The 13,050-nt window shown below is 40.9% G+C and overlaps 1 protein-coding gene across 11 annotated transcripts in view; it reads right to left on the bottom strand.

The window, feature by feature from the left end:
• PHLDB2 (pleckstrin homology like domain family B member 2) overlaps window positions 1-13,050 on the bottom strand; it is a 106,617-nt gene that overhangs the window by 60,656 nt on the left and 32,911 nt on the right. For all 11 annotated transcript variants that reach the window (XM_084843359.1, XM_084843362.1, XM_084843363.1 and 8 more), the window contains 3 exons: window positions 6,722-7,105; window positions 1,997-2,140; window positions 642-779 (listed from right to left, as the gene is read on the bottom strand). In XM_084843359.1, coding sequence (XP_084699485.1) covers window positions 642-779; window positions 1,997-2,140; window positions 6,722-7,105 — 666 coding nt within the window. The remainder of the gene's footprint in view (window positions 1-641; window positions 780-1,996; window positions 2,141-6,721; window positions 7,106-13,050) is intronic.

The raw sequence follows: 13,050 nt of genomic DNA, 5'->3' as shown, positions 1-13,050 counted from the left end.
GAGAAGGGATTATGCATACACGTACACTTGTCCATTTCTCACCATTCCTTCCCAAAGCTGAATTTGTGAATAAAGACCATTTGTGGATTTGTTACTGGCATTGGTGTGTTATGTCTAGTTTAGCTCTAAACGCAGTGATTAGGAAGATTCTCAGTTTTGTATAATCTTGCATTTCCTAGATCTGGTGGCATTTTACTAAAATTAAAGGGCAGCATCCAATGCTGTCCATGTGCTAGCAGAACACACCGAAACAGTGTGCATTACACAATAAAGAAAATGGCTCAACGAGCACAACAGGAAAAATACTACAGACACTGTATTAAAATGCAACTACTTTCCCTTAGTTCTTGTTCTTCATTATTCTACATACTATTAATTATCTTAACAATAGTGTGTTTCTTCAGTAAATAACTGCCTTATAATGGAAATATCCATGAAATCCATGCAAGTTTCAAGTTATCTTTCTATTTAGTTTCCACAAACTCTTGAGATCAGTTATCAAGTTGCTTCTAATTAGTTCATGAGTTAATTTTAAATTTAAATTTAAAACAATGTAGAATGGGACATGTTTCCCTTTTTAAGATACTGTTTTCTAAAACTCCAGTTCTGTGCAAAAATTGTGATATCATAACTTTATTTACCTTGGTCTTTTCCCCAATAACATTTCTCTCCAGCTCTGCAATCTTCCTGTTTAAATGATCTAGTATTTCCTTCTCCTTAAGAAGTTCAGCTGTTTCAGATTTCTGCTCCCCATCCAATAGGGCACATTCCATATCCATCTAAGAACACAAAACAATTCTCAGTCTCAATCCAGCTCACAAAGAAATCCTGACACATAATTTTGGAAGGCTTATTCATGTGTGATATTTTTTAAAAACACTGCAGATGCAAAGTCACATTATTAACTTCTCACAAAGTATTTTAATACATGTGCGCAAACAGAAAATTATTGAAAAATACTGAAAACTGAAATCAAACTTCAAAGGTGTTTATTTTCAAAGACTTTATAGTTTTTCTGCATCTACTTCCTTGTGGTATTCTAATTTCTTTGTGGCAAGTTCTTGCATTAGCCACTTTTGAAACAGCTACCTCTCCAATTATATTCCATAGGAAGTTACCCTTCCTCAACCTGGTGTGCTCCAGATCTTCTGAACAACAACTCCCATCAGCTCCAGTCAGCCAGGTTAATGGTCAGGGATGATTACAGTTGTAGTCAAAAACTCCTGTAGGGCACCAGATTGGGGAATGCTGACTTTCAAAGACATTTGAAGCTTGGTTTGCAAAGTAAAATAAAGCAGAAATTAATAAGGATTTACATTTGTGTTAACAAATGATGAGTAACAGATAAAAGAAAGAGGGGGATTCATTGCCTTATACTTTGGCTACTAAGGACTCCTCTATAATACTCCCAAGTAACGTTTTGCAGTATATATTTGCAAAATGTAAAGCATCAAATTCTGTAGGACAGAAACTTCCTGTTATGCAACTTCCGTAAGGCTGCAATCCTAAATACGCTTACTATAAGCCCCATTTAACACAGTGAGCATGTGAGGAAATGCACTGTAAATATACAATGAAAGAGTCTACTGAATGAAATCTGAAAACCTGAGGGCCAACTTCATCACATGAAGTGCTGGATTAAATGGTAGAATCCAAGCTACAGTTCTGATGAAATTCTCCCGCCTCCAGCTGCTATCCACCCCACCCTGGGAAGCTGCCCTTGGGTTCTCACTTACATGGAACCAGTGCCTAACACTAACACCGAATGTGCCGGTGCTAAGGGGCACGGTCAGCAGGTGCATCAGCAATAGGGGTGCAGCTAGCAGGCACAATCTTGCTATGCTTTCACATTTCTCTGAATGTGTTGGGTGGCAGTGCCTGAATAGACTTTATATGCACCAATCTTTCAGTAATCATATAAATGTCTCAAGCATGTCTGCATCATCTTATAACAAGGTGGATATTTAAATAAAATTTTATAACAATAAGCCTATACCTCTCTGGAGGACTCATCCATCTGATCACTTAAATCTTTGACCTTTTGTTCAAGTTCTTCCAAATTATTCAGTATTATAATGCGATGTTCTTCCATATGATTAAGTTCCAATGCTCTTTGTTCATCGCTTATGCAATCTGGTGTCTGTAATAAATCAACATATTTACTATTGTACCTCTTATGTTCACCACTCTGGAATCTGTTTTTGATGGGGAGCGGTATACAAATGTTGTAAATAAAACAAACTTGCACTTTTTAAAAATATGAATTCTCAAAATGTGCATTTTACCATTATTATTTTTCTATCTTTAAAAAAAAATAATGCCAGCAACAAAACTTTATGTTGATAGATTTGTAAGAATGATAACCTTCAGACTTCATAAATGAGATTTCTTTCTTCATTCATCTTGTTTTGTCATATTCTTCAAGAGCACTCTATCATCCATATATGTTTGCTTATTAAACAACGGGCAGTATCCAATGCTGAGAATCTGCCAGCATTAAACACATTGTGTCAGGGGTGTTTCTGAGCGCAGGGAGTGGGACAGCAGTTCAGATTCTGAAGGAGAACCATCAGACATGGGGGAGTTGTTTTCCTGGGCTAGTCCAGATATGAGTAGGCTGGCTTCTCAGGTTACAAACGTACAGACGGCTGAGCTTGAGGGTCCCTCCTCACCCTCCGCCCCTGTGAGACAGTGAACAGGAGACTGACCTAATAGATGCCAGGCGCAGAGCAAAGAGAGAGAAGGCAGGGGCGGAACTTAGATGGTCTACCTGATTGGCCTTGAGAGAGAAGCTGTGCTTAGAGGCCTCACAAGAAGAGAGGGACCCCCCCCCCCTTAAGTTAGGCTAGTGGGACAGCCTCCCTTCAAACAGCAGACAACTCTCGTAAATTCCATTTGGATCCCCTGAAGGCATTTCTGGTAGACGGAGAATTTCTCTGAGAATTTGCATCTGTATGAGCCTGTGAAGTAATGGATTAAAAGCTACAGACTGAAGCCTCTCGTCTGTGTATGTTTGGGCATTTGACGTGAAGTGAGGGCTAAGGGAATCGTGACACGTTGTGCTAGAATAACTTCTAGCACAATAGGAAGGTAGCACTTGCTGGCACAACCCAGAAAACTAGCCGAAACAACCACTTCTGGAATGAGACAAGTCGGCAGAGTTCTGTTTTGGAAGCCCCGCTACTTTGTTCCATTCCGGAAGTGGTCGTTTCAGCTAATTTCTGGATGTGCTAATTTCCCACTGCGCTAGCTGTCATTCTTACAAGCTCAGCAGCAGCACTGTATACTGCTCAATACTGGCAGATACAAAAACAAGTATCAAAGTTGTTTCGTGGACAACTATCTCCAGCATCAAATTCCATTGAAACCTAGCAGAGAAAGAGATAGACAGAACAATCCCATGCAGGTTTTCTCAGGAGCACACTTACTAGGGCAGGGATCGCCAAGGTGACGCCCGCAGGCACATACATAAATATCCAATAGACAGAAAACAAACGTTTTTGCTGAATAAGATGCAGCCTAAGAGCTATAGATGGAAAGGTAGACATGAAAGCAGTAACCCACTGATTAGGCATTTTGTGGTCATGCCCACAGCAGTATCTCAAATTTCCAAATGTGCCTGCAGGTCCAAAAAGGTTGGTAACCCCTGTACTAGGGAGCTGGCCCCATTACTTCTGAGCCTAGTTCTCTGTTCAATGGGACTTCATCCCTGAATGCTTAAGGAAAGGCATCCCAGTCTCCTGATTATGAATTCTGTTTTCCAAAGGGAGCTGACTAATCTTCAGAGGTCAAGTTACTTGCATAAGGTCACAAGAGTATTTGTCAGTATCAGAGCTACAACCAGGCCTTAATATCCATTCTCAGTCCCTTGCTTTATATTATTAAATCATATGTCTTTCTCTCAGACCTAGGTTATGTAGCTGGAACTGTGGCATTTTAGAACAAAGAATGGATTTCATATAAGTGACTGCTGCTATTGCTATTACCACAATATAACAGAAGATCCTTTCTAATAAATTGCATTCCTTACTAGCTCTAGTAATCCTAGCAGGAAAGCTTCCTTTTCACAAGCATCCTGCTTAGCGAATACTGACACTGCGTCTTGGATTTCATCTTCCTAGCGGAGAATAAAAACAGGATCTCTCACTTATGGAAGGCAAAGAATAACCATAAGGATGAAAGGGATGCAAGACCACAATCCTTGAATTCATAGCATCGTAGCGTTGGAAGGCACCTCAAAGGTCAACTAGACCAAGGGTGGGTAGAATGTAGATCAGGATCTACTGGTAGATATTTTGATTTGTCAAAAACAAGTCCTGCCAGACAAATCTGATCTCATTTTTTGATCAAGTAACCTCCCTTGTAGACCGTGGGAATGCTGTAGACATCATATACCTTGACTTCAGCAAAGCTTTCGACAAAGTACCCCATGATATCCTGATGAGCAAACTAGCTCAAAGTGGGCTAGATGAAACAACGATCCGGTGGATCCACAGTTGGCTACAGAATCGGACTCAAAGAGTGCTTCTCAATGGGACCTTCTCAAACTGGGGAGAGGTAACGAGTGGGGTACTGCAGGGCTCAGTCCTGGGCCCAGTGCTCTTCAACATTTTTATTAATGACTTGGAGGAGGAGGTGCAGGGAATGCTGATCAAATTTGCAGATGACACAAAATTGGGAGGGATAGCCAATACTTTGGAAGACAGAAACAAAATTCAAAGTGATCTGGATAGACTGGAGCGCTGGGCAGAAAACAACAGAATGACATTTAATAGGGATAAATGCCAAATTCTGCATCTAGGAAAAAGAAACCAAATGCACAGTTACAAGATGGGGGATACGTGGCTCAACCACACTACAAGCGAGAAGGATCTTGGAATTGTTGTAGATCACAAGCTGAATATGAGCCAACAATGTGATGTGGATGCAAAAAAGGCAAATGCTATTTTGGGCTGCATTAATAGAAGCATCGCTTCCAAATCCCGGGACGTACTAGTTCCCCTCTACTCAGCACTGGTTAGGCCTCATCTGGAGTACTGTGTCCAGTTCTGGGCACCACACTTTAAGAAGGATGCAGACAAACTGGAGAGGGTTCAGAGGAGGGCAACAAAGATGATCAGGGGACTGGAGACAAAGCCCTATGAAGACAGACTGAAAGAACTGGGCATGTTTAGCCTTGAGAAGAGAAGACTGAGGGGAGATATGATAGCGCTCTTCAAGTACTTGAAAGGTTGTCACAGAGAAGAAGGCCAGGATCTCTTCTTGATCATCCCAGAGTGCAGGACACGGAATAATGGGCTCAAGTTACAGGAAGCCAGATTCCGGCTGAACATCAGGAAAAACTTCCTGACTGTAAGAGCAATACAACAATGGAACCAATTACCTGGGGAGGTGGTGGGCTCTCCCACACTGGAGGCCTTCAAGACGAGGCTGGACAGCCATTTGTCAGGGATGCTCTGACTTGGATTCCTGCATTGAGCAGGGGGTTGGACTCGATGGCCTTGTAGGCCCCTTCCAGCCCTACTATTCTATGATTCTATGATATTTGAGTGATCTGCAATGGTTCACCAAGGATTTCTGACTCCAAATTGTTTAATAATAGAAACAAATTTGACTGCTAAAATGAAGAAAGCTGGGGGGTGGGAGATCAGAAGTGGATCTGGGGGGGTATGAAAGGACTGTGAATTCAGTTCTGGTAATGAAAACACATTCCTGGGCTGAGATGCACTGAGACATGCCCTGATCTTTTAATTTTAAGTTGCTGTCTCTTCCTAAGCCAGCATTTTGCTATTGTCTCTAGCTGGTGGATCTCAGGGTTCTAAGAAAAAACAAAGTATATCCCACAAACTTGCAGTCCGCAGACCACTGATCAAGTCCAGGAAATCTGCTACTACAGCATCCCTGATAAGTGGCCATTCAGTGTCTACTTAAAAACCCTCCAATGAAGGGGAGTCCCCCATGTTCCAAGTCAATCTGTTCTGCTGTCAAACAGGTTGTACCATCTGGAAGTTCTTCCAAATGTTTAGTCGAAATTCCCTTTTTGTAGTTTGAACCTATTGGTTCGAGTCCTATCTTCTGGAGCAGTAGAAAACAAATTTGCATGATCAGCTATGTGACAACCCTTCAAATATATGAAGATGGCTCGGTCATATTGCCTCTTAATCATCTCTTCTCCAGGCCTACAGAGGAGCTATATTTGAACCACATGCCAGCACTGGGGGACAAATGTCATCCACTTTATTTTGGGCTATAATGGATATATGCTGCTCTTCCTATCTGTTACACTGAGTGCTGGCTACAGGTCTGTGCACTTCCTAGATGCCACCACTGTGCAGTAGCCAGGAGTAGAAGGCCCAGCTCAGATCTGCTCTGTACGCAGTTTGCACCACTACATGAACTCGGTTTTGTTAAACAGTGGCGGCAGGTAAAAAATCACACAAATTCTTCTCCTCTTGATCCTTGGCAGTGGCATTCAGTCACAAATGGCATTGGAACCCAAAGAGAAAGGGGTTACTATTCAGAAAAGAAGGAAAAAGGACAACTGTGTACTTCTCTGAATTGTGGCCACAAAACTGACAGCTCTTGTAGCAAAACTTTTTTAAAAATTCAAAAATGCAATAGTTAATTGGAAGTTAACTTTTAAACCATTTTTCCTTTGGCAAAAGCATAGAACAGTTTTAGCAGAGAATGGGATTTCCAAACAGAAATGTTTTGCTATTACCTTTGACATGATGCTAAGATAGGAAGATTCGTTAACACCCTTCAAAAATGAAGAAGGGGGTATAGGTGAAGTTGTCCTGTGGTCAGTTAAAAGTTTATTTGCTCTAATCCCTCTAGGGGAAAAGAACCCCATAGCATTTTGACCCAGCTCACTGAATTCAGAAAAGTCGGAATCTCCAGCAGGTGGTTGCAAGTGGTTTCTGAATCTTGTTTCTGAAGTCATCTGAGAATCTTCAAATACAGAATCTTCATCAGACAGCTGAAGCTTTTCAAGTTCTTTATTAATCTTTTGAACATCAGCTACAGTTGTGACAGCGGCAGGATCACTGTCAGGTTTGGAATATTCTGCACACAGATTAAGAATGGTCTCCAGACGTTGGCGCTCCTAATATTGGAAGAAATAATGAAAAATATTAAAGCTGAAGGATAGGAGACATACAGAAATCAATACTATCAAGTTGCATGAAAAAGAATAGTGCATGAACTGATGCTAAACAGATTCACTGATCTTAAGCACATTTCCTGGGATGCAGACACCAGTGATTTCAACCAAACTAACTTCTAAGTAACACACAATACATATATACACTATCAATTTAAATGCACAACCAGCTGGTTACCCATGAACACAGTTCGTGGAGAAAAATCAAATCTAACGAAAGATTTAACTTAACTAACTGCGTTTCAAAGTGTTACATCTTTTATCATTATAAAACTTTCTGAAATACAATATTCTTCGTGTAAACCCCAGGGCAGCCTTGTTGTGGTCCACTGACAACTTGAATCTTGAGGCTTGCCAATGAGGCTTGCCAACTCATGGCAACACAGATCCCTTCATGATTTGTTTATGGGCTGTATGTTACTGGCATATCATTGTACTTTGGCCTGCACCTGTGTTTATAAAGATGTACAGAGACTTTTAACTGTTATTTTGTTAAATTTAACAGCTAGAGGCTATTTCTGAGCAATAACTAAACTTTGACTGGGTTACTTTTAACTGTAGGTGTCTCTTAATCCCTTCATGATTTGTTTACAGGCAGTACATTACTGGCATATCATTGTACTTTGGCCTGCACCTCTGTTATAAATGTGTAGAGACATCTGTATGTGTTCGTATTTCATATTGCTCCAATTTGCAATTAATTATGTTTGTTTAATTATACTTGACATTTTATATTAAAAATAAAACTTATAGTACATTGTTATAGAAGATAGCCTAATTCTTAAAAAAAAAAAAAAGCTTTATGGACAAAAATAAACTCCCATCTTTGAATTATAATGAAAACAATTCTTACTCATGGAATCTGTGTGTCAAGAGCTTTCCAATGAAGTGTGTTTCATGAGGATCGGTCAACGGGAAGGCAGTCAAAAAGGGATGACCAACTAACTGCCGAATTTGAATTATATATATAAGATGTTAAAAGGTGTGTTTATTTATTTATTTAAAGTATTTTTGATCTGCCCTTCATCCTAGGATATCAGATATACAAGAGGCATAAAACTAAAATATGCCATAATATAATGTAATAAAATAAAAAAACATTACAATGAAAACAAATCAAAAGCATAAAAACAGCAGAGAAAGCTAAACAAACCAACATAATATTCTAAAATGCCTGGGCAAATCAGTAAGTTTTAACCTGGTGCCGAAATGATAGCAGCATTGATACTGGTCAAGCTTCAATGGGGAGGTCATTCCAGACACAGGGCACCACCACAAAGAAGGCCCTCTAGTTCCAAGAAGCAATATACTTCCGGTTTGATTTGGTTTCCTCTGCCTAGTTCCTACACAACATGCTTCATGTGGCAAAGAGCCTCCTCTGAAAATCTCAAGACATGGACATGTTGGTACAGGGAGAGATGCTCCTTCAGACATTTGGGTCCCAAGCCACTTACAGCTTTAAAGGTAAGCACCGGCATCCTGACCTGGGCTTGGAAGCAAATTGGCAGCCAACGTAACTGTTTAAGAATCAGTATAATATGCTCCCATCTGGCGGTACCATTATAATTCTGGCAATTCGATTCTGCACTATTTGAAGCTTTTGAGTCATCTTCAAGGGCAGCCTCATGTACAATGCTTTATTCTAATCCAATTGGGAGGTTAACAGAACACTGGTCACCACAATCAGACTATCCCCATCCAGGAAACCAATTAAAAGCACGCCGTGCCACCAAAGCCACCTGAGCCTCCAGTGACAGTGCTGGATCAAAGAGTACCCACAAGCTACGAATCTGTTCTTTCAGGACGAGTGCAACCCCATGAAGAACAGGTTGTAATTCCCAGGTATGAGAACCTCCTACTGACAATGCTGCCGCCTTGTCAGAGATTCAGCTGATATTTATTGCTCTCATCCATCCCATTACCAACTCCAAGCACTAGTCCAATACCTGCATAAGCTCTCCTGAATCAGATGACCTAGAGAGACAGAGCTGAGTGTCATCAGCATACTGACTGCATTTCACTCCAAACCCTCTGATGACCTCTCCCAGTGGCTCTATACAGATGATAAAACATGGGGGACAAAATGGAATTTTGCTGGACCTCAAAGCACATGCTACTTTCTCTAAGCAAGTCTAAAGGTAGGAGCGAACCACCATAGTACCGTGCCTACTACTCCCATCCCACAGAGCCATTCCAGAAAAATACCATGATCAATGGTATCAGGACCTGCTGATAGATCAAAGAAAACCAACAGAGTCATACTCCCCCTGTCCTTCACTTGACATAGGCCATCCACAGGGCAACCAAGGCTGTTTCAGTGCCAAACCTGGGCCCGAATCCGGATTGAAAAGATTCCCAAAGGGCCTGGAGTTCAACCACCACCACCCTCACAAGCTCCTTGCCTTAAAATGGGATATTAGAGAGTTTTTATAACCTCTTGGGACCGAACAGGATTTAAGAAGGGGCCATTCAGCTGCCTCCTTGAAGGTGGCCGGCACTACACTCTCTCATAAGGAAGCATTCACCACCTCCTGGACCAACTCAGTTAGCCCCTTTGGCTTGCTGTTAAAAGCCAAGATGGGCAGGGGTCAAGAATAAACGTGGTTGGACAATTTCCACAGCAGCTGTATCAATAATGGTGTCAAGCTCAGCGCGGATAAGAGCGATTTCACCTGCAAAGTGCTTTGCAAATGGTCACCGCAGGTTTTAAAGGACCCCCCAATTTCCTCATTAGAGTTTGTTTTTAACAACCAATTCACCAACTGAGAAATCTCTGCTGACAGCTGCTTGAGGACTTAATGGCAGAAGATAAGTTAGAATGCCGCCATCACTGTCACAAAGAACGCATGATAATGTGCTCTCATTTGTGTCCCATCATAGTCACTATGAGACTTGCACCTTCCGTGTTCCAGCTGTCGCCCTGCCTGTTTCATGGCCTACATCTCCTCAGAAAACCAAGGAGCTAATTGGACTCTACATTGCAGGAGGGGGCGCTTGGGAGCGATCATGTTAGCAGCCTTTCCCAACTCACAATTCCATAGCAAGACAAGGGCTTCAAAACAGGAGTGCCAACCATGCCAACAGGAAGCTCCCCAAGATACCATAAGTCTCTAGGGGTGGACAACCTTAATGGGCCCACCACCCCTGCAGATGAGATATCAACTGGCTTCAAATTCCTGAAGTAACACAAGCTTGTGTTTGGATTCAAAATTTATTTTTCCAACATAAAACTGAATATGAATATGTGTTACGTATGCCATTTGAAATGTGTTTAGTGTTGGACTTCAACTTTATAAAACATGTTAGTCACACTAATGCTTTCAGCAGTGCCTGAAGAAGTAACCCTGAAATATGATATTAGTAAAAAAATTAACAGTGCAAACCTATGCATGTTTACTCAGAAATAAGATCCACTTGTGTTCAATGGAAGTTACTTCAAGTGAAGTGTGCACAGGATTACAGTCATGCAGAGCAATCCTGTGCATGCAATCCTGTGCATGTTTTCTGAGGTTTTCTGAGATGTCTCACCCTGTTCAACTGAGCCTGACTGTGAGCTCTACTGAAAAAAATTAGACTTACCTCTGAGTAAACATGCACTGCATTATTTTGCCATTTTTAAAACATAAATTTTCTGATTTACTGTACAGAACAGACCAGGTATGCGGCATGCTCTATACCCCTTAAAATGAATACCTTGTCAGAAATTATGAACACCTACAGGAAACAATTATTTCAGTAAGCAGAAGTTTAGATCTTATAATGAAGGATTATAAATCCTCAAATGACCATTTTTTAAATGTTCGAATCTTAAGCAAACTGTGGGTAATTACTGGGGTAAGAGTATAATGTAAGGGATAGCTGGATTTCTCAACTGGTATGATTCAGCAAACAGTCCTCTATGCTTACATTCTGACATGAATACTCTGAATTTGTGCAGTAAAACTAATTGCAAGATTGAGGCCATGGCTGTATTACAACACCACGGATTTGCGAAAGCTGACATTAACACAGGGCTTTCAAGAACATTTTTAAAGTCAGTTTGAAATGGATGGTTCTTCAGGATGCAAGTTAAATATGATACAGTACCCCACTTCCTTTGCATCCAGAGGCAGTAACAATGAACACATGAACTGACAACTCATCTTAAACTACCTAATTTTCATATGTTAACAAGTGTTCCTTTAAGCTTATTCTCCATGACAGCCTGCACCAATGTATTCAACTTCTCACTCCAAATTCAAAAGCAAGACTAGGCAAATGCACAGAAACTAGATGCAGCCCAAGTCTATGCATGTTTGCTCAGAACTAAGTCTGCTGAGTTCAAGGGGCTTACAGTATTACATGTATCCAGAAATAAGTCCCGTTGAGTCGGAGTGTGTATAAAATGACAGCCCCACTCTCGGCTGAGAGAATTCCAGATGTTTATGAATCAAAAGGACTCTGCTTACATCTTTCTTTCAGCCTGGAAAAATATGCCATTTGAGATTAGCAAATCAAGTGTTCCACATATCCATGAAAAACATGTGAAAATGTATATGAGTCCAAAAGGTAAGCCTTGCCCTTGCTTCTGAACTCTGCCTTCTAATAATAAACAAAGCATTAATATAATCGACGAGCTACAAGTGTAGTTACTAATCAACTGTATTCTTTTAATTATCCCTTAAACTGAATCCCCCCTTTTCCCCCTCCCCTCCTCTCAAGACAGGCAAGATAGTAAAGTAGAAAGACAAAATGACAACGAAAACCTTGCACCTCAAAACTCCTTTGTTCCCTCCACGCATTTTCTCCACCAGCCTCCAGTTTCCTCTTCATTTGTTTAGCCTGTATTTGCTCTCTTCCTCTTAAGCCTGTATTCTTTGAATAGCCAACCCATTTCTGAAAGCACCGTCTCACTGCTGGCCAGGAACTCCAGCATTTATCCATCTTTTGATGTTGCAGTAGCAGGGCACTTTGCTGGCACTTTTACTACCTTCGGTGCAACAGTGAAGAACTGGGATAAACAATACACCATCACCAAGTCCACCCCCACATAAAGTGACAGGATATGTTCGTTTTGGCTCCTCACCCACTCTTTGGAACACAGGAGATATCAAATTAAAGCCCACACACCAACAGTTTACCTTAATCTAGCTCGACTGCAAGGGGCATTTTTTTTTTTGGCTCTTAAGAAGTTTGGACAATATAATCTATATAATGTGTACCAAACTCTTGTGTTTTGGCATATAGTGATGTTCTCTAACCCCTTAAAATTCTAAAAAAAAATCTCAAGAATCTCAGTATCTCTAAAAATAATTTCTATCCAGTGTGAATCTAGAGAAAAGCTTCTAAACAGAACTGCTCATAGTTCAAATTCAAAACACAAAACACTCGTGCCAGACAATTTAAAGCAAATTCATGTTTTTAAAATTGATACTGGCAAAGCAGAAAACAGATTTGCCAGACCATTCAGTAAGAAATCACATGTCCCGAAATGCCCATATTTACAAGAATGCCTCTAAGTAACAAATATAGCTTTCTTTTCTGCCATCACTGCTGTAGAGGTAATGGGAGAATATGTTACCTCATTTCTATTTTAATATGTACAACATGGTATCACAGAGCTTATGCACAGGAAGTTCTGTTGGCTGCTATTTTGTACTGTCTATTCCCATCATTCCACTGGCTGCCAACTAGTCCCCGTTTCATTGCACCTTCATTCTGTGGGTCATACCATAAATTTTGTTTTGCAAACCAGGAAAACACAGCAGCAACTGGGAGACCTGCTACAATTAATAGTGTGCACAGGACATGGTCCTAGGTCATGGTGCAGGTCCCAGGACATGGTCTAAAGACACATGAGGCAGCCACCTTGCTGAAGCTAAGCAGGTCTGGGTCTGATCAGTGCTTGG

The sequence above is a fragment of the Heloderma suspectum genome, chromosome 3 (assembly GCF_057233095.1).
Source record: "Heloderma suspectum isolate Gila_16-S chromosome 3, 16-S_ref, whole genome shotgun sequence".
NCBI lineage: Eukaryota > Metazoa > Chordata > Lepidosauria > Squamata > Helodermatidae > Heloderma > Heloderma suspectum.
This window is presented reverse-complemented; position numbering and strand designations above follow the sequence as displayed.